This window comes from Piliocolobus tephrosceles, chromosome 21, assembly GCF_002776525.5.
Source record: "Piliocolobus tephrosceles isolate RC106 chromosome 21, ASM277652v3, whole genome shotgun sequence".
Taxonomy (NCBI): domain Eukaryota; kingdom Metazoa; phylum Chordata; class Mammalia; order Primates; family Cercopithecidae; genus Piliocolobus; species Piliocolobus tephrosceles.
This window is the reverse complement of record NC_045454.1, coordinates 51,182,307-51,203,247: the sequence shown is the minus strand read 5'-3', so window position 1 is coordinate 51,203,247 and position 20,941 is coordinate 51,182,307. Positions and strand designations below refer to the sequence as shown.

General features: G+C 55.8%; 1 protein-coding gene across 8 annotated transcripts in view; it reads right to left on the bottom strand.

Moving 5' to 3' along the window:
• The window catches only part of TCF3 (transcription factor 3), a 49,469-nt gene extending 30,094 nt beyond the window's left edge, over positions 1-19,375 (bottom strand). For 3 of the 8 annotated variants that reach the window (XR_003309978.1, XR_003309979.1, XM_026457258.1), the window contains exons 1-2: positions 18,904-19,374; positions 15,090-15,162 (exon numbers count right to left, since the gene is read on the bottom strand). Coding sequence is in view for 6 of the 8 variants with exons in the window: in XM_026457258.1 (XP_026313043.1) it covers positions 15,090-15,162; positions 18,904-18,975 (145 nt within the window). In the remaining 2 variants the exon portion in view is untranslated. Of the gene's footprint in view, positions 1-15,089; positions 15,163-18,903 lie in introns of all 8 variants that reach the window. The other 5 variants (XM_026457253.1, XM_026457256.1, XM_026457255.1 and 2 more) reach the window with 3 other exon arrangements.
• Positions 19,376-20,941: the final 1,566 nt, after the last annotated feature.

The window sequence follows — 20,941 nt, the reverse complement described above, 5'->3', positions numbered from 1 at the left end:
GTCTTGCTGTTGCCCAGGCTGGAGTGCAGTGGCACGATCTCGGCTCACTGCAACCTCTGCCTCGTGGGTTCAGGTGATTTTCCAGCCTCAGACTCCCACAGAACTGGGACTACAGAAGTCCGCCACCATGCCCAGGTAATTCACACGCTGGCCAGGCTGGTCTTGAACCCCAGACCTCAGGTGATCTGTCCACCTCAGACTCCCAAAGTGCTGAGATTACAGGCATGAGCCACAATACCTGGACAATTAAAAAAAAAAAATCTTTTGTAGAGATGGGGTCTCACTACATTGCCCAGGTTGGTCTCAAACTCCTGGACTCAAGCGCTCCTCCCACCTTGTACTTCCCAAAGCCCTGGGATCACGGGGGTGCGCCAGCAGGCCCAGCCTCCATTTTATCTAAGTTCAAGCTACGGGAGAAGGTGAAAGACCAGGATGCCCTTGGTCTGGCTGGCGCGCTGTGGCTGCCCTGGGTTTATCTTCCTGTCTTGTCTTCTTGGTCAGGAGCTGCAGGCTGTGGCACACGCGCCCAGCTTTCTCAGGATCCGGAGTCGGGGAGAAAATGTTTCTGGGGCAGCACAGAGCCCTTCCTTGTTGGGGGGCTGAGGACATCCCACAAAGCCCCTCTTCCGTCTGCCCCTAGTGTCTGGCGGTGGGGGTCAGCAAAGCAGGGCCCCATGGCCCTCCCGTGAGCAGACAAACCTCAGGCTGAAGAGAAAGTGAGTGGAGAGCACACATCACTCTAAGAGTGGGGGTCCCCAGAGCCCCTAAAGTGGCAGGATGTGCCCTCGGGCAGAGGGACAGTGAGGCTGTGTGGGCAACACAGGCAACCTCCTCGGCCAGAACCGGGACAACCTCCTCCGCCAGAACCGGGACAACCTCCTCCGCCAGAACCCGGACAACCTCCTCCGCCAGAACCGGGGACAACCTCCTCCGCCAGAACCCGGAAAACCTCACAACCTCCTCCGCCAGAACCGGGTACACCTCGCAACCTCCTCCCCTAGAACCAGGGACGCCTCACAACCTCCTCCTCCAGAACCGGGGACGCCTCGCAACCCCACTCCCCCACGGCCCTGGGGTTTCCTACGAGGGCAGAGCGGGACCTGAGAGTGGGCGTCGAGCACAGATATAAGTAACAACTAGAGAAACGTACCCGCTTTGAATTTCAGAGACCACAGAGATAACTGAGACCCCCATCTCGCTCCTGCTTCCATGTCTATGGGAACCACCAGCGCACGGTACCTGAGTGTGGGGATCAGAGAACCTGCCCCTCAAAACAAGCTCAGAAACCAACCCGGGGCCAGGCACAGTGGCTCACGCCTGTAATCCCAGCACTTTGGGAGGCCGAGGCGGGCACATCATGAGGTCAAGAGATCAAGACCATCCTGGCCAACAGGGTGAAACCCCCGTCTCTACTAAAAACACAAAAATTAGCCGGGCGAGGTGGCGGCGCCTGTAGTCCCAGCTACTCGGAGGCTGAGGCAGGAGAATGGCATGAACCCGGTAGGCGGAGCTTGCAGTGAGCTGAGATCCAGCCACTGTACTCCAGCCCGGGCGACAAAGCGAGACTCCGTCTCAAAAAAAAAAAAGAAAAAAAAAGAGAGACACAAGAGGGAACCCAACATGGAACATAAAGGATGAAGTTCAAGAAGTTCAATGATTTACCCTAAAAAGCCAGAAGACTGTCCTAAGCCTGTAAGCCGCACAGATCCTCAAAGAAATGGCAGAGCCTGGGGGTTCTACGGAATGAAGTAGATGGTGAGCACATTTAACCACGAATCAGAGACTCCTAGAACCCATAACAAGACAGACACACAAGGAAAGCCCTCTGAGGGCACTTTCTGAGTTTTCTCTCATTTCACTGAATCCTTGCAATGGCCATATTATCCCCATTCTACAGATGAGGAAACTGAGGCAAAAGATAGATGCCATTTGCTCAGGTCCTCAGAATAAGTAGCAGTCACTATCTAATGATACAAATGTTTCCTAGTAAGATGGAAATACACAATTATGAACAGGTACAATTTTTTTTTGTTTGAGACCGAGTCTCACTCTGTTGCCCAGGCTGGAGTGTAGTGGCCCGATCTCCGCTCACTGCAAGCTCCACCTCCCAGGTTCACGCCATTCTCCTGCCTCAGCCTCCAGAGTAGCTGGGATTACAGGCGCCCGCCACCACGCCCAGCTAATTTTTTTGTATTTTTAGTAGAGACGGGGATTTCACCGTGTTAGCCAGGATGGTCTTGATCTCCTGACCTCATTATCTGCCCGCCTCGGACAATTTTTTTTTTTTTTTTGAGACGGAGTCTTGCTCTGTCGCCCGGGCTGGAGTGCAGTGGCGCGATCTCAGCTCACTGCAAGCTCCGCCTCCTGGGTTTACACCATTCTCCTGCCTCAGCCTCCCAAGTAGCTGGGACTACAGGCGCCCGCCACCTCGCCTGCCTCGTTTTCTTTTGTATTTTTTAGTAGAGACGGGGTTTCACCGTGTTAGCCAGGATGGTCTCAATCTCCTGACCTGGTGATCCGCCCGTCTTGGCCTCCCAAAGTGCTGGGATTACAGGCTTGAGCCACCGCGCCCTGCCGACAATGTTTTTTAAAAAGTAGCGATTGACTGATAGCAAATACCAGCAGGGAAGAGAAATACACAAGCTCAATTTTCACTTTCCAACAGAAGGGGGCAGATGTGATTTCACTTCGGAAGTTGAGAGCACGAGACGCGGTGTTTTAATGTGTTATTCACGACGCAGAATACTAGCCACTATTCGATCGTGGCCTTAAACGTGTTATTCAAAAGTAGGAAAAGAACCACTGGCAGAGCCGCAAAGCTGCACAGAGCTTCGGAAAGCACACACCGGGGAAGCACACAGATGGGAAAATATCAAATAAGATGATGGAAGCAAAGGCTGAGAATGGAGAGGGACAGGTGCTTCATGTCTTTAATCTAAAAACACGATGCCTGCGAAAGACAGTTCTGAAACAAGCGACTCAGGAGATACAACCAGGTGCACAAAGAGCTGCCAACAAAAAGGAAGGGTCGCAACATTCGTATCAGTTTCCATTCAAGGGAGGTTTCTTTTTCAGAGACAGAGTCTCGCTGTGTCTGTGTCGCTGTGTCGCCCGGGCTGGAGTGCAGTGGCGCAATCTTGGCTCACCGCAACCTCTGTCTCCCGGGTTCAAGTGATTCTCAGCCTCCCGAGCAGCTGGGATTACAGGCACCTGCCACCACGCCCAGCTAATTTTTTTATATTTTAGTAGAGATGGAGTTTCACCATGTGGGCCAGGGTGGTCTTGAACTTCTGACCTCAGGTGATCCACCTGTCTCAGGCTTGCAAAGTGCTGGGATTACAGGCATGAGCCATCACGACCAACCGAGGGAGGGTTTTTTTGTTGTTGTTGACGATGGCTCAACCCACAACGAAATCCCACTGTCTCAGCCCACAGGGGCCCACAAACCTGGCATCCAAATACATCAACAGAGAAACCGACAAACAGAACAGAGGGGGACAGCACTGTTCTCAGCCTGACATTAAACAGATAAAAAATCTAAATATGGTTCAAAGGCCTTGCAGCTCCACATCCAACTGTCCCTCAAGTACTCACGAAGGACAAAAATAATCCATGTTTCAGCCTCGGCAGAGGAGCTCTGTGTCTTCCAAACAGCAGCTACCATTTAAGCCAAAGCTGATTTTTGGCATTGGAGACCTACAAATCAAGAAGGGACCTCCAACTTGGAACTCAGAAACCTCTGAAGCAACCTGACCTGAAGAGGAAATTAGAAAAAAAACAAAAAACAGGCCGGGCGCGGTGGCTCAAGCCTGTAATCCCAGCACTTTGGGAGGCCGAGACGGGCGGATCACGAGGTCAGGAGATCGAGACCATCCTGGCTAACACGGTGAAACCCCGTCGCTACTAAAAAGTACAAAAAAAACTAGCCGGGCGAGATGGCGGGCGCCTGTAGTCCCAGCTACTCAGGAGGCTGAGGCAGGAGAATGGCATGAACCCGGGAGGCGGAGTTTGCAGTGAGCTGAGATCCGGTCACTGCACTCCAGCCTGGGCGACAGAGTGAGACTCCGTCTCAAAAAAAAAAAAAAAAGAAAAAAAGAAAAAAAAAAAAAAGAAAACAAAAAACAAAACCAAATGTCAGTCATATGAGAAAAACAAGCATCATGAAAACCAATGGGATGGGGTTCATGGGGCGGAATCCTCAACACCCCAGCGACGGAACGGAAGAGGGCAGAAGTCAGCAAACGGGACCCGTGATCTGAAAGTTACCAAAAACTTTAGAAAGAGAAGAAATGCCGATAAAGAGAAAAGCAGTCAATTGATCAGTATTGATTCACCAGTGAAGCAGATCCTCCAGAAGAAAAATCGATGAGAGAGAATGCACAGGGCAGCGGAGTCAAGGACAAAGAAACCACCGAAAAGTCGGCGCACTGACGACCGCGGCGCCCTCGGCCTCCCAGCGCAGGCGGAGAGACAGACGCCTCCAAACGTTATCCAAGAGCCAAACGGGGCCGGGTGCGGAGGCTCACGCCTGGAATCCCAGCACTTCGGGAGGCCGGATCACAAGGTCAGGAGATCGAGACCACCCTGGCTAACACGGTGAAATCCCACCTCTACTAAAAATACAAAAAATTAGCTGGGTGCGGTGGCGGGCACCTGTAGTCCCAGCTACTGGGGAGGCTGAGGCTGCAGAATGGCGTGAACCTGGGAGGCGGAGCTTGCAGTGAGCCGAGATCGTGCCACTGCACTCCAGCCTGGGCAACAGAGTGAGACTCCGCCTCAAAAAAAAAAAAAAAAAAAAAAGAGCCAAATGGTAGCACAGCTTAAGATGTGGCTGAAATGGATGATTTAAAATATATATATATGTTGTTTCTGAATGGCATGATCTCGGCTCACTGCAATCTCCACCTCCAGGTTCAAGTGATTCTCCTGCCTCAGCCTCCTGAGGAACTGGGATTACAAGTCGAGCCACCATGCCCTGCTAATTTTTTTTGTTTTTGGGTTTTTTTAGAGATGGAGTCTCGCACTGTCACCCCGACTAGAGTGCAATAGTGTGATCTCAGCTCACTGCAACCTCTGCCTCCCGGTTCAAGTGATTCTCCTGCCTCAGCCTAGCAAGTAGCTGGGATTACAGGTACCCACCACCACGCCCAGCTCATTTTTTGTATTTTTAGTAGAAACGGGGTTTCACTATATTGGCCAGGCTGACCTTGTGATCCGCCTGCCGCAGCCTCCCAAAGTGCTGGGATGACAGGCGTGAGCCACTGCACCCGACCTAATTTTTGTATTTTCAGGAGAGACAGGGTTTTGCCATGTTGGCCAGGCTGGTTTCCAACTCCGGACCTCAGGTGATCCGCCCACCTCGGCCTCCCAAAGTGCTGGGATTACAGGTGTGAGACACCGCCCGGCTGAAGAAAGTGTTAGTGGGAAGCCAGGAGCCCTTCTGAGACACACGTGCATGAGTGCTACTGATCGCTCACCGTGGATCTTCAAATGGGACCAGGAGGACACACCCTGAACGTGACAAACACAGGCAGACAGGAAGGTCTACCTCGAATCCACAGGCGGTATCAGGCTTGCCAAGGAGACCTGAGCCAACCTGCCTGCCCGGAGTGGGGTCCCCGCCATCGTCCCCACCATATGTCTCCAGAAACACCAGACAATGTAAAAAGACACACAGAGCCCCGCGCTGGGACAGGGGGGAGGCTGCGGGTCTGAGGATGAAAAGGGTGACGGCTCAGCTGGAAGATGAACCAAGTACAAAATACATATAACTAGGGGATGTCAGGAGGGAACAAGGACAGAAAGCGAGGATGGTCGGACACAGTGGCTCACGCCTGCAACCCCATACTTCAGGAGGCCAAGGGAGGAGGATCACCAGAGCTCTGGAGTTCGAGACCAGCCTGGGCAACATGGTGAGACTCCATCTCTACAAAAAATACAAAAATTATCTGGGTGTGGTGGCACACACCCACAGTCTCAGCTACTCAGAAGCTCGGGAGGTCGAGGCTGCAGGGAGCCATGACTGCACCACTGCACTCCAGCCTGGGTGACAGAGTGAGACCCTGTTTCAAAAAAAAAAAAAAAAAAAGTCCCCCAAAACCCAAACTAAAGAGGAAAAGACCACTATACTGTTGCACAGAAAATCCCAAAATACCTACGTGCAACCCGCTCTGGAAGTGTGTGAACAAATAACCAAAACCAGTGACACAACCAGGTGTCTTATATTGCGATTTTGAAGGTTTAATTTAAAAACTAAGGACTAGGGAGGCTGAGGCAGGAGAATGGCGTAAACCCGGGAGGGGGAGCTTGCAGTGAGCTGAGATCCGGCCACTGCACTCCAGCCTGGGAGACAGAGCGAGACTCCGTCTCAAAAAAAAAAACTAAGGACTACTGGCCGGGCGCGGTGGCTCACGTCTGTAATCCCAGCACTTTGGGAGGCTGAGGTGGGCGGATGGCTTGAGGTCAGGAGCTCAAGACCAGCCTGGCCATGAAACCCGTCTCTACTAAAAATACGAAAATTAGCTGGGCGTGGTGGCAGGCATTTGTAGTCCCAGCTACTCAGGAGGCTAAGCCTGGAGGATGGAGAATCACTTGAACCCAGGAGGTGGAGGTTGCAGTGAGCTGAGATCGTGCCACTGCATTCCAGCCTGGGCAACAGAGTAAGACTCCGTCTCAAAAGAAAAGAAAAAAAAAAAAAAAGGAATCAGCATGTCTGAAAATATGGGGGAAAAACAAGTGAAAAAGAACGACGGAGGCAGGACTGCAACTAAAACTGAGTAGTTGGCTGCTGCAGCAGCTCACACCTGTGATCCCGGCACTTCGGGAGGCCGAAGCAGAAGGACTCCTTGAGCCCAAGAGTTCAAGACCAACCTGGGCAATGTGGCAAGACCTGTCTCTACAAAAAATGCAAACTTTAGCCAGGCGTGGTGGTGTGCGCCCGTGGTTACGCAAGAGGCTGAGGAGGGAGGATGGCTTGAGCCCAGGAGGTCGAAGCTGCAGTGAGGCATGGTCACACCAGGGTCCTCCAGCCTGGGCAACACAGCAAAACCCTGTCTCAAAAGAAAAAAATACAACAAAAAATGAGTAGCAATGTAGGAAATGCTACGAAGCACTTCAAATCACCAAGAAAAGGTTTCACTGAGTTTGTTCTGTTGCTGGATAACTTCTTGACTTCAATGCTTAACCTGGGCCAGGCATAGCGGCTCGCGCCTGTAACCCCAGCACTTTGGGAGGCCGACGCAGGCGATCATGAGGTCAGGAGATGGAAACCATCCTGGCTAACACAGTGAAACCCCATCTCTACTAAAAATACAAAAAAATTAGCCAGGCGCAGTTGCAGGCGCCTGTAGACCCAGCTACTCGGGAGGCTAAGGCAGGAGAATGGCGTGAACCCAGGAGGCGGAGCTTGCAGTGAGCTGAGATTGTGCCACTGCACTCCAGCCTGGGTGACAGAGCGAGACTCTGTCTCAAAACAAACAAAAAAAAAGCTTAATCTGTTTCTGTTTTTGCTCTACTTGCGCTAATAATGAGAATGCAGAAGACTATGATTCTTCCCCCAAGCACGGCTTTGGCCACACCTCACAGTTTCTATGAGTTTACATTACTGCCAATTTCTGTCTATTGTCAAAACCATTTGAATTTCCTCTTTAACCCAAGAACTGGATAAAAAAGGAATCTGGATACTTCCCAGCAGGGAGGCTGTTTATTTTTTGCTTTTTGGTCTTTTATTTCTGGTTTTACTACATTGTTCTCAAAGGATATGGCTTATACTTTTTTTTTTTTTTTTGAGATGGAGTCTTTCTGTCGCCAGACTGGAATGCAGTGGCGCAATCTCCGCTCACTGCAACCTCCACCTCCCCGGTTCAAGCGATTCTCCTGCCTCAGCTTCCCAAGTAGCTAGGACTACATGCACCCACCATGACACCCGGCTAATTTCTGTATTTTTAGTAGAGATGGGGTTTCATCATGTTGGCCAGGATGGTCTCCATCTCTTGACCTCGTGATCCGCCCACCTCGGCTTCCCAAAGCGCTGGGATTACAGGCATGAACCACTGTGCCCGGCCTTCCTTTCTTTCATATTAGAAGTTTTCTTTGTACCAAATAGGCATACCCAATTTTTATAACAAGGGTGTGGTCCTTATTTACAGGACGTGGCTTTTAAAGTAAAGCAGACAAGTGCTTCTCCCCAGGAATCGTCAGGGACGCTCTCTCGCAGGCCCATCCAGCCTGCCTTCTCCATAGCGCTGCCCGGTCCCGGGCCAAGGTGTGTGTCCTGAGCAGCCTCACAGGGGAGCCGATGTTCACCCAGCCTCAGCTCCACCCTGACCCCTTCACTGCTCGGGTCCCCTGCTTCTCACCTGTTCTCACTCCCTTCCTCTGCCAGGGGCTGCACAGGTACGCTTTTCTCCCCCTAACTCCCTCTGCTGCCTACTCACCCTGAGGTGGCGGGAACAGGCCCACGCTAAGGGATCGAGTCTTCCCACCCAGAACTAAAAAGAGCTTCAGGAAGGGCACCCAGGGCAGAAAACCATCCATCGGAGGTTCAGCATCATGGCTCCCGCCTGCAGTCCCAGCACTGTGGGAGCCGGAGGTAGGAGGAGCGCTTGAGCCCTGGAATTTGAGGCCAGCCTGGGCAACAAACGGAGACCCCGTATCTGCTAAAAAATACGCCCAGGCGCCCATGGTCACACCTGTAAGTACTTTGGGAGGTCGAGACGGGGGGATCACCTGAGGCTGGATCGCCTGAGGTCGGGAGTTCAAGACCAGCGTGACCAACGTGGAGAAACCCTGTCTCTACTAAAAATACAAAATTAGCCGGGTGTGGTGGCAGATGCCTGTAATCCAGCTACTCGGGAGGCTGAAGCAAGAGAATCACTTGAACCCAGGAGGTGGAGATTGTGGTGAGCCGAGATCGTGCCACTGCACTCTAGCCTGGGCAGTAAGAGCCAAACTCTGTCTCAAAAAAAAAATAAGAAAATGAAATGATTAATAAAGTGAAATAAATTAGCTGGGTGCAGTGGCTCACACCTGTAGTCCCAGCTACTCAGGAGGCTGAAGTAAGAGCGGGGATTCAAGACTAGCCTGGGCAATATGGTGAGACCCTGTCTCTTAGGGACAAAAAAAAAAAAAAAGAAAAGTAAAGAGGCCAAGCACGGTGGCTCACACCTGTCATCCCAGCACTTTGGGAGGTTGAGGTGGGCGGATCACAAGGTCAAGAGATCAAGACCATCCTGGCCAACATGGTGAAACCCTGTCTCTACTAAAAATACAAAACTTAGCCGGGTGTTGTGGCAGCACCTGTAATCCAGCCACTCGGGAAGCTGAGGCACAAGAATCATTTGAACCCGGGAGGCGGAGGCTGCAGTGAGCCAAGATTGCACCACTGCACTCCAGCCCGGGTGACAGAGTCAGACTCCATCTCAAAAAGAAAAAAAAAAAAGGTGATGTAAATTGTACTACTGATGTAGTTAAAAAGTTAATGAGGCTGCCGGGCGCGGTGGCTCACGCCTATAATCCCAGCACTTTGGGAGGCCAAGGTGGGTGGATCACCAGAGGTCAGGAGTTCGAGACCAGACTGGCCAACATATGCAGTGAAACCCCGTCTCTACTAAAACTACCAAAAATTAGCCGGGCGTGGTGGCAGGCACCTACAATCCCAGCTACTCGGGAGGTTGAGGCAGGAGAATCGCTTGAACTCGGGAGGCGGAGGTTGCCTGAACCGAAATTGCGCCACTGCACTCCAGCCTGGGCAACAAAAGCAAAACTCTGTCTCAAAAAAAAAAAAAAAAAAAAAAAAATGTTAATGAGGCATCAATAAAAAGAAAAAAAAAATGATACAGCCAACAGCTTGGGTGGATCTCCAGGGAATTACGCTAACCTAACAGAATCAAAGCTGATCTCAGAAGGTTGCAAACTATAGGATTCCATTTACACACAATACTCAAAAAGTGAAAAATTAGGCTGGGCACACTGGCTCACACACGTAATCGCAGCACTCCGGGAGGCTGAGGCGGGAGGATCACTTGAGCTCATGAATTCAAGATCAGCCTGGGGAACACAGCAAGATCCCATCTATATAATTTTTTTTTCTTCTCCAGACATGCTCTCCCTCTGTCCCCCAGGCCAGAGTGCAGTGGCGCAATCTCAGCTCACTGCAACCTCCGCCTCCCAGGTTCAAGTGCTTTTCATGCCTTAGCCACCAGAATAGCTGGGATTACAGGCATGCACCACCACGCCCAGCTAATTTTTGTTATTTAGTAGAGACAGGGGTTTCGCCATGTTGACTACGCTGGTCTTGAACTCCTGGTCTCATGTGATCCACCCACCCTGGCCTCCCAAAATGCTGGGATGATAGGTGTGAGCCACCACACCCAGTTGAAATTTTTTTTTTTTTTTTAAACAGAGAAAGGGTTTCTCCCGGTTGCTCAGGCTGGTCTTGAACTCCTGGGCTCCAGTGATCCTCCCATCTCGACCTCCCAAAGTGCTGGGATTACTAGTGTGAGCTGCTGACCCAGCTCTCTACAAAATATATACATTTTTTAATTAGTTAGGTGGTCCCAGCTGCTCACAAGGCTGAGGCGGGAGAATCACTTGAGCCCAGAAGTTCAAGGCCAGCCTGAGCAACCGGGAGAAACCCTTTCTCTGTTTAAAAAAAAAAAACAAATTTCAAAAAAAAAAAAATTGGCCGGGCGCGGTGGCTCAAGCCTGTAATCCCAGCACTTTGGGAGGCTGAGACGGGCGGATCACGAGGTCAGGAGATCGAGACCATCCTGGCTAACATGGTGAAACCCCGTCTCTACTAAAAATACAAAAACTAGCCGGGCGAGGTGGCGGGCGCCTGTAGTCCCAGCTACTCGGGAGGCTGAGGCAGGAGAATGGCGTAAACCCGGGAGGCGGAGCTTGCAGTGAGCTGAGATCCGGCCACTGCACTCCAGTCCGGGCGACAGAGCGAGACTCACTCTCCAAAAAAAAAAAAAAAAAAAATTGTAGCGATGAAGAACAGATTGCTGATTTCTGGGCTTAAGGAAAGTGCATGTCTCAAAACTGCACAGATAACACACACACACACACGTGTGTACCAAGCCAGTGGAATCTGACCAGGATGTGGATGGCACCCATGTCGGCTTCCTAGGTCTGACGCGGCACCATGGGCGGGCGGGACGGTACCCCCAGGGTGGCTGGGTTGGGGGTGGCCGGACTGCAGGTGGCTGGGCTGCGGGGAGCTGGGTGAGAGGCGAACACTCTGCCACTTCCCGTGAATCCCGAATGAATTCAGAATAAAAAACGGATCAACTTCAAGGACGAGGGCTCAAGAGAGTAACAGAGAATTCACCAAAAAGCCATTCACACGGTCAATCCCCTTCCAAAAAGACCACCACCCTCTATTAATCAAATGAGTGGCAGGGGAAAGGACATGATCTCTGTCACCTATTAAATGAGAAACACCATGCTGTCACCACGTTGGCCAGGCTGGTCTCAAACTCCTGGCCCCAGGTAATCCTCTCGCCTCAGCCTCCAGAAGTGCTGGGATTACAGGCATGAGCCACTGCACCCGACCTCACAAGGGACATCCACGGACCTAGCGATCCCACTCCCAGACACGCGCCCGGAGGAAATAACTCGTGCGCCAGGTTCCTCCAGGGTTTTCTCTCCATCAGAATCCGGAGGCACCGTTCTGTGGATTTTCACTCTGAGCCTGTGTCAAACTTACAATCGCACGGGCGGAGAAAGCGACCGGGAAATGAAAACTAGGAAAGAACGTTCCTTTGGTCTGTTAATAAGCAATTTCCTGGTGTCTGTCATGGCCTCAGATCCTGTCTTTTTTGGCAGAAGATGAGCTGTCACTCAGGGACCTGTGCCTGAGGGTTTCCAAAAATGGGAGGCGGTGGGCGGGAGAAGGCGTACAAAAATTATTCCCGTTTTAAATGTCTTCCAATCCAGACAACCAGAAAATCTTGGTTTCCTATTCAATCATCTCTAATGCTTTTTTTGTTTTTTGTTTTTGTTTTCAGACAGGGTCTGGCTGTCACCCAGGCTGCAGAGCAGTGGCGTGATCTCAGCTCACTGCCACCTCCGCCTCCCAGGCTCCAGCAATCCTCCTGCCTCAGCCTCCCAAGTAGCTGGGCCCACAAGTGCGTGCCACCATGCCCAGCTAAGTTTCATATTTTTAGTAGAGATGGGGTTTTGCTGTGTTACCCAGGCTGGTCGCGAACTCCTGAGCTCAAGCGATCCTTCTGCCTTGGTCCCCAAAATGCTGGGATTACAGGCAGAACCACTGTGTCCGGCCCTTTTCTGCTTGTTTGATTTGGGGTCTCACAATCACCCACGCAGGAGTGCAGTGGCTCTATCACAGCTCACGGCAGCCTCGACCTCCTGGCCTCAAGTGATCCTCCTGCCTTGGCCTCCCAAAGTGCTGGGATTAAAGGCCTAAGCCACCTCGCCCAGTACCTAACTCCTCTCTCAACACCAATTTTTACATATTAATAAATATCGAAGAACAGGTAGACCCCTTCACAGCATAAAGCTTCTGTTTAATTAATTTTCAGGGACACCTTTCATTCTCGCCTGGGTTTCTGGTTCTCAAATCTAAAGTTTCCTTTCAAATGTATTTAAGAAAAGCGAAGTGACTTAAAAAGGGTGCTAGAATAGGACGCATGAGGAAGGGGCCGAGGTGGAGAACGCGGCTGGGGGACCCCATCAGTGCAGGGGACTCCTGGCAAAGGGCGGGGTCCCTGAAGCCAACTGGGCCCCGCTTGGAAGGAAGCTGCACCCACTGTTCAGGAAAAAGCCAAGGTTTGCGAAGGGATCCCACAGCTCCGGGGCTCCATCCTGCTGATGAGCCCCAAACTCCCCTCTTCCCGGGTCCTTGAAGAGGAAAAGCCGGGAGGGGGCAAATGAGTTACTGCAGCTCCCGGGCCCTGCCGGGATCCCTCCGCCGCTCACGCCCACTGACTCGCTGAACCTGACGAGGGAACAGAACAGGTGCCCATCTTGCGGGAGCTTCGGAAGGGCCGCACCTGGGGCCAGCGCCACAGCCTGCAGGGGCCTGGGGGAGTGGAGGCAGTGATGAGGGTGCCACCAACTCAGGCCTTGGGGCTCTGCACCCTGCACCACCCCAGGCTCAGGCAGGCGTTAATACATGGACTGAACAGGGAGGGGGCACCCCGCTGTGTCCAAGAGCTGAGGGGTCCCGCGCTGCAGCAGCCACATCACGTCCCTCGAAGGCAAGAAATGCAACATACCGGGCCTCACTGGGCCCTCCGAAGCCTCCGCCCTGATGTGTGGGGGCACAGGGCGAGACACTCCCAACCTGCAATATTGGGGCAGGGCCAGAGCACGGGTCGAGACTCCGTGGGAACCACAGATAATCAATCTGCAAACATTCACAGGGTTCCTGTCGGGGCCGGGCTGGGCGTCCAGGCAGAGGCATCCCAGAGGGAGCATTCTCAGGACCAGGCAGTCCACACACCACAGCTCTGGCTACCCCGGCACCAGTTTCACAGCTAGGGGTCTGCGCCAGGGCTGAGGGGGTGAGAGAGGACAGGGGATGAGGGAAGACACCTCCCACCCCACCCTGCTGTAAGCCCAGGCAGAGGCCCAGGAGAATGAGGGTGTACGGCCCTGGTAGCTGTGCCTCCTCCTCCAGGAAGCCCCCAAGGCCTGACCCTCTGTCTCACACAGGGAAGCGTCAGCATGTCCGGTTCCTGGGGCTGTTTCCGGGGGGCTGGCAGGGTGGTGTTTGGGGATTTCCATGCCTCAGGAGCATATTTCGGCCAGCCCTGCGGCCACTTCCTCAGGCAGAGGGGAAGGCCAGTGTGAGGCAGTGGGGCAGCGAAGCGATGTCTCTCCGTGTGGGGGTGCAGGTGCCTCAGTACAGAACCCCCCTTGCCCACCGCTCAAAACCCCAAGACTCCAGCCAGGGTCCATCCCCGGGGGATTCTGGAGGCAACTGCAAGATGGCACTTTCTCCCCAGATCGCAGAGGCAGGAAGGACACAGTTTCAGAGGTCCCCATCCCGAGGCCCCCACTCCCCGGAAAGATGCTGATGTCCACAAAGAGACCAGTGGCTCTGAAGCAGCATCGGGGATGCCCGCCCCCAGTCTCCCCCACCAAATCCTGTCGACAGCCAGCCTGGGCCATCCCAGTGCACATCAGACTAGACCCTCTCTCCATTCACAACCATCCAGGGCTCCCTGCCGCACCTGCAACGAACACAGCACCTCCCACCCCGCCCCACCGGCCGGTCCCACCACTGGGTGTCCGTATGGGCGGTTCCCTCTGCCTGGCACACTCTTCCCTTCATCCTCCCACGGCCCCTTCCTCTCACCCTCAGGACACCCACTCTGCGGAGACCTTCCCTGGGGGCCCCGCTTTGGGGCGGCCTGGCCCTCTCTGGGTGTGCTGTGAAGCTCCGCCCATGCTCCAGATCGTGATGTGCAGGCCGCCCCCCAGTCCCTACGTCTCCCCATCTGTCCCGCCCACTGCCATGTCATCGGCGAGGGCGACTCGCTCATCCAGGTCAGCCTGGCATGTTTCTGCTTTGAGCACTCAAAGCCCCAGGTCCCAGGAACTGCCCTTCAGTCCTAGACAAACCGCAATGGCCGGTCACCCTGGTGCCGGACCCTGCATACAGCGAGCACCTAATACATGCTTAAATGAAAGCGGTCGAGGCTCACGAGGTGGGTGGGATCCAGTGAGAGCCGGGATCCCGCACCACGCCCCTCCAGAGCCTCAGTTTTCCCCTTGTGGATTGACTGGAGACACGGAGGCTTGAGATCCCCACCCACACAGGCCCAGCCCAACCCTGGTCCTGAGAGGAAGCCCCACCCCGCCCGCAGACCCAGGCTCCAGGCGCCGGATGGACAAAGGGACGAGGGGCTCGGGCTCCCGAGGCAGGTCACACATGCAAGGGCAGCTGATTTCGGGGGTCCTCAGGCTCGCTCCCTGACCTGGCCTCTGTGGCCCCTTCCCTCCTTTGCTGCGCCATCTGCCTCTTTTGCTGCCCCCAGCCTCCCTCGCCCCATGCACTGCCTTCAACAGACCCTCGATCTCCTCACTCCACGAGCGCCAGCAGGAAGGCGGGATCCTACCTGAACCTCCGAACTGCGCCCCGGCCAGGGAGGCGGGCCGGCCCTTCCCGTTGGCGACAGGCAGCGGGAACATCTGCAGGGAGGGGAGGGGAGAGGTGAGTGGGGCGGGCAGCAAATCAAACCCTACAGTCCTGGGCTCGAACCCAGGCAGGGAGCAGAGCTGGGGACGTCCAGGGACCTGAGACTGGGTTCCATCTAGGTCTGGCCCGTCCCGCTGTGCCCTCAAGCGACACTGCACCCCGGCCACCCACGCCCAGAATGAGAAAACTCCGGACAACGATGACCCCGCTGCACCGCCATGCACAGACTCCCCGCCACTGAAAACTCGCTGCTCCCCCTGCGTTTGCTCTGCAGGGAGGGGTATCCTATTTAGGCAAAGGATGCAACTTATCGGCTCTTGACAGTCATACAACGTAGTCTTTACCTTTCAGCTCTGAAAAGTGGCAGGTTTACATTCAACAGCGGGACACGTGGAGAGTCCCCTGATGCCTGAGCCCTGGCTGACTCCACGTTTCAGGTGTATGCACTGGCCCTGCATGGCAGGCCCCGGAGCAGGGGTGGCGCCCACTGTCCCCCTACCAGGACTGGGTATGGGTTTGCTTGCCAAAGGGGAAGCCAAGGCTCAGAAAGGCAACAGGTCGAGGAAGACATGGAATGGCGCCCGGGGCCCGGCAGGAAGCTGGAAAGGCTGAGGAGCGGCTGCACCCCACCGCTGATCCAGCTCCTGGGTGCCAGGGGTGTGGGACTGCCACCCCCCTCCTGCCCGGCTCACCCGTACCCAGGGCACTAAGTCCCTAAAGATTAACTGGCTCAGCAGCATTAACCGGAAAAGCCAACAGCAACAAACCCTTTTGCCACAGAAAAAAACACAAGCCTCCGCCCTGCCCCAAGGGGCTGCGTTTTAAAGCTCCCACTGGGGTTCAAGTGATCAAAGTGGCTGGAATCGGGGCCAGGCGGTTTTTGAGGAGCGGCCAAGATCCCCAACACCTTCCCCAGGCAGCCAGGAGGCGAAGGCACGGCGCCTGTGGCCACGATCCACCGGTCCAAAGGGGACGCGGGAGGCGGGGTTCTGTCCCCCACTCCCTGGTCCTACAGAAGGGGAAACGGAGGCCGCATTCTCACCTGGCCCTGGAGAGGAAGAACAGCCTTGCGCGTAGGAGTGGTGCCCGGGCTGCAGGCAGTGTTCGCCCAGGACCGCACCCCCTCCCGCAGGCCCGGGTGTGCCCAGCCTCCCCAGGACCCTGGTTTCCAAGGGCCACCCTCCCATTTGGGAAACAGAGGCCTGCTGTGGGGGACGGGCAGGCCTGGGCGAGCCCATGGAAGGAGCTGCAGCCAACTGCGTTTTCACCTGCTTCGTCCCCTACGACACCAGGGTTGCACCAATGTGGCATGGGCCACGGGGTACCGGGCCGTGTCCTCTGGGCTCCGCTGACCTCGTGAGCAGCCCAATACAGCCCCTGCATGCCTTGGAGCCTCGGTTTCCTCTTCTGAGAAATGGACTCAGGGCTCTGGCTGCGTGGGACGTGGTAAAACCCAAACTCCCATGGGAGTCCTGCACACGGCAGGGTCCGGGGAGCTTGTTTCCAACAGCCTTGGTCCCAGGGACTCGCTCCCCCTTCATCCCTGAAGCCCCTGACTCAGGCCCAGGGGACTGCCTGGGACCCAGGCAGGGCACGTCAGCCCAGGCCAGCGCCGGCAGGTCCTTCGTTCCCGACAAAGCCAGCCTGCGTTGGGGCAGGACGAAGGCGCGCTGGGAACAGCCTGGGTTAGCGTTCTCCCGCAAGAATGAGAGAACTCAGTCCCCTGTTCTCTCGTTTTATGCGAATCTGGTCCAGGGAAGGGCTTCCCCTCAGGACTGAGTTTCTGGGACGGGGGCAGAGGGCAGGTATGCAGGGACAGAGCAGGGCTGCGGGCAGTCACGGGGGCGCCGCTGCCTCCCTGTCCCGGCCAGGCAGGTGAAACTCCAGCTCTGGGTAAAGCCAGAGGGGGGACGCCCAGAGGGGACGGGCACCTCGCTGCTCCCAGCCTGTTCCCTCATCTGGGAACACGGCTGCTGGCTCCGACCTGGGACGGGACGGGCAGATGTGCTGAGTGGCTGGAGGTGAGGAGCCAGGTCCTGGGGCTGAACTTGTGCCCCCTCCCCCCAAAACGCCGCCGCTCTGTTCCAGCCCAGCGGTCTGTGACTTGTCAGTTTAACAAAAAACAACCCAACTGCACCTCGGGTTACTCAGCCAGGGAGGCAAAAATAAAACGCGGCTTAAAAATACCAGCATGGCCCTTCCGCAGCCTTGGCCCCTCCGGCCTCTGGGCTGTTTTTTTCCACAGGGTGGCCGCTGTTGTTTCAGTTTGGGGACTTTTGTTTTTGACAGACCTCAGGGGCCTGCGCCTCACATGGGGGAGGGTTAAATTCAGACTGAAAGTGCCCTCCTCCAACCTGTTTCAACCCCAAACGCTGCTACTGGGCATGGGGTAGCGGGAGCAGGATGTAAGGACCTCTGTAGACAGGCCAGAAGAAACAAACCAAGGTCCCTGGGCTTCTCCAGGAACCCACAACACGTGGCCCCACTGCGCCAGCAGGTAAACCGAGCCCCAGGCCTTCACAGCACCTGGCACCCGAGGGCGCTCCAGCATTCCAGCCTCACTGCACCTGCCTGAGACCTGTGATTTCTGAGGACCAGCACCCTCTGAGCTTCCATCCACCCAGCTGGAAAATGGGCCTTTCAGGGACAGACCCAACAACCTGAGACTCTGAGGGAGCCGCCCCGCCCTCCCACCGGGCCTGCCTGCTCCGAGGTGATAACCGTGACAGGCCCAATGGTGGCCCTGCTGTCTGCTGAGTGGCCCACGAATTCCTACTCAATCCTAACCCGGCCTCCTCCTGGCCCAAGCTCGGCCCCCGGCATCTTAACTTCAGCACCCACGCGTGACTAATTAAACACACAGTTGGTTTCATGCCCGTGTCCTCTGCCCACTAGGGCCATCCTGTGTGGGGCAGGTGGTGCCCACCCTGTTCATGGAGGGTTGTCTGCTCAGTACCGGGCACCCCCTCCTTTTTTTCCTTGAGGAGGGGTCTTTATCGCCCAGGAAGAAGAGCAGTGGCGCCATCACAGCTCACTGCAGCCTCCACCTCCAGGGCTCAAGTGATCCTCCTTGCCTCAGCCTCCCAAGTAGCTGGGACCACAGACATATACCACCTCTCCTAGCTAATTTTTTGAGTTTTGTTTTTGCTTTGTTTTGTTTCTTTGAGAAATGGGGTCTCACTATGTTGCCTGGGCTGGACTTGGAACTCCTGGCCTCAAGCGATCCTCCCGCCTCAGCCTCCCAAAGTGCTGGAATGACAGGTGGGAATCACTGTGCCCAGCCCCCTCCCAATTATTGAAACAAGGTCTCCAAGGTCTCACTGTCATCCAGGCTGGAGCACTGTGACCTTTTACTTAACTTTTAATTTTTGTATCTACAATGGAGGAAGCGACCCTGATCAGGTCCGTTTTACAGATCAGAAGATCAAGGCCGGAGTTGGCTTACCCAGCCAAACTGGGGACCCAGGACCACGCCCCTGAGGCCTCAGTTTCCCCATTTGTACAGTAGTGGACTGTAGCATGCTGCGTCCGGGTGAGATCCCCATGGCGCACCCACTGCCTTGCGGGGTCAGCCTCCTGCCAGAGCAACGCACACCCCCAGCCCCACCGGCGCCTCCCATCCAAACAGCTGAGGCTCCATCGCTGACGTATTCAGCAAACACTCTCCCCTGAAAACCTTCCCATGAACTGTGGGGCAAAGGGGTGTCGGGGGCTGGGCAGGGGTCCGGGCTCACCATGCTGAAGTCCAGGAGGTCACTGAGCTCCTTGTCTGTGCCCACAGGCGCCATCCTCTGCGGCTGGTTCATTCTCCTGGGGCCAGGGCGGGCACCTCAGGCCTGGAAACCCTGCATGGTGGACGTGGGGACAGATGGACAGGGAGAAACGGAGGAGAAAAGAGGTGTGAGTGGCCGAAACACAGAGTGGGGAAGCCGCCTGAAAAACCCTCAGCTGCCCTGGGGTCTGAGTTCCAGTGGAGCCCTGGGAGCAGGGGCCGGGACGATGGAATTCCAGAGTCTGGGTCCCTGCAGAGCCCTCCCCAGAGGCCACCGGGAGTCTGAAAAATGGGGGGAGGGTGTGCAAATATAAACTCCCTAACTCCCCCAGAGACCACCAGGGCATCAAGTTGCCAAGTTTAAACTGCACACAGGGCAGCCAGAACCTCTCCTTTCCCCACGTCTCTCATTTCCAACCCCCCCCGGGTTTCCTCTGAGGCCCCCCCCTACTCCCCTGGGAAGAGGAGGAACAGCCCCGCCCTACCCCACTTCGAGGGAAATTTGGTGATCCCCCCACACACAGATGTCACAGCCCGTTGAAGACCAGGTCGCCCCCAAATTCGACATGAAGGAAATCCACAAATCAGAAAACCACGAAACTCTTTTACAGGCTTCACAACCTAAAGTGGGGGGGGGCGCACTCTATGCAGGGACCAGTAAAGCTTCCCTCCACCCTCAATCTCCCTCCCCCTAAAAAACCCTAACAGTATTCAGAAAAGAAAAAAAAACAATCCTAGGTTGCTTTACTGTCACGATGTATCCGGGAATTATTTTTAAGCAAAACTTTGACAACATCCCTCGCCCGCCCTCCCTGAGTGGGGAGAGGGTCCCAAGACCAGGGTGCCCCCGCGTGGTCCCAGGGTGCCCCCGCTATTCTAGAATGGCGGATGGGGGATCCACCTGCCAGGACCCATTCCACCCCCAGAAAAAGGTACAGAGAAAAATCTTCGTCCCAAAGAAATGCACTCCAGGCCCCTCCACTCTCGACTTTCCCCAGGGGTCCCCAGGTGGGGACGGGGGTAGCCCGGGAGATACCGCCGAGGCTGGGGTGGGGAGGGGCCTCCGAGGTCGAGGGAGACCCAACTTAAGCAGCAGAGAAATCCCCTCTTTGTCTGCCAACTGGAGGCCGGGTGTGAAGCGGGCGCCCCAGCGCAGCCCCTCCCCCGCTCAGTTTTTTTCTTTCTTGGAGGGCGTGTGAAACTGACTTTTTTTGAGGACTACGAAACCGCACTTTTTCGTGGGGTAGTTGAAACCGATTTTAAGACAGAGTTAGTTTGGGGGGGGGTGGCGAGCTAAAATGGGCATTCTAGGGGAGCTGGAAGACTTCTGGGGCGTCCCAAGGACTTTGAGAGACTTGGAGGATGTTTGAAGCCACTTTGCACCGCGCCGAAGGGGGGAGTCCTGAAACGCCTTTTTCCCCGGGGGGAGGACGGCCCGGGAAGCTGGACCCCCTCCCCCCCGCAGCCGGTGCAGGCGGCGCGACCCGGGAGCCTTTGAAGCTCGCAGCGCGGCCGCCGCCTCGCCCCGCATTAACGCGGAGCAGATGTTCCCCGCGCGCCCCCCCCCCGGCCCGCCCGGCCCCGACCAGCGCCTGCAGCGCGCGGCACCTTCCCCGCGCAGACAAAAGGACGCCCCTCCCGCGCGCTCCCCCCACAAACTCCGGCGCCCGGGCCGGGCCCCCCTCTACCCGAAAAAGGGGGCGCCCCGGGGTCCCCGTGCGCCCGGTTTGGGGGGGCGGTCCTCGCGCCCAAGTTGCACAGCCCGTCCGGCGCCCCCCGCACCCCCGCCCGGGGCTGCGCAAAGTTTCCCGAAGTGCCCGGCCCGACGGGGGCGGCGCGGGCCTGGCGAGCTCCGGGCCCCTCCACGTCGCCGTCCCCCCGGCGCCGCGCGAAGTTGGAGAACAATGACTCCCGGGCCGCGGGGCGCCCCCCGAGGCTGCCCCCGCTCCGACTTCCTCCGCGACCCCAAAAACGCGCGCGAGGCGGGCCGGGGTCCCCTG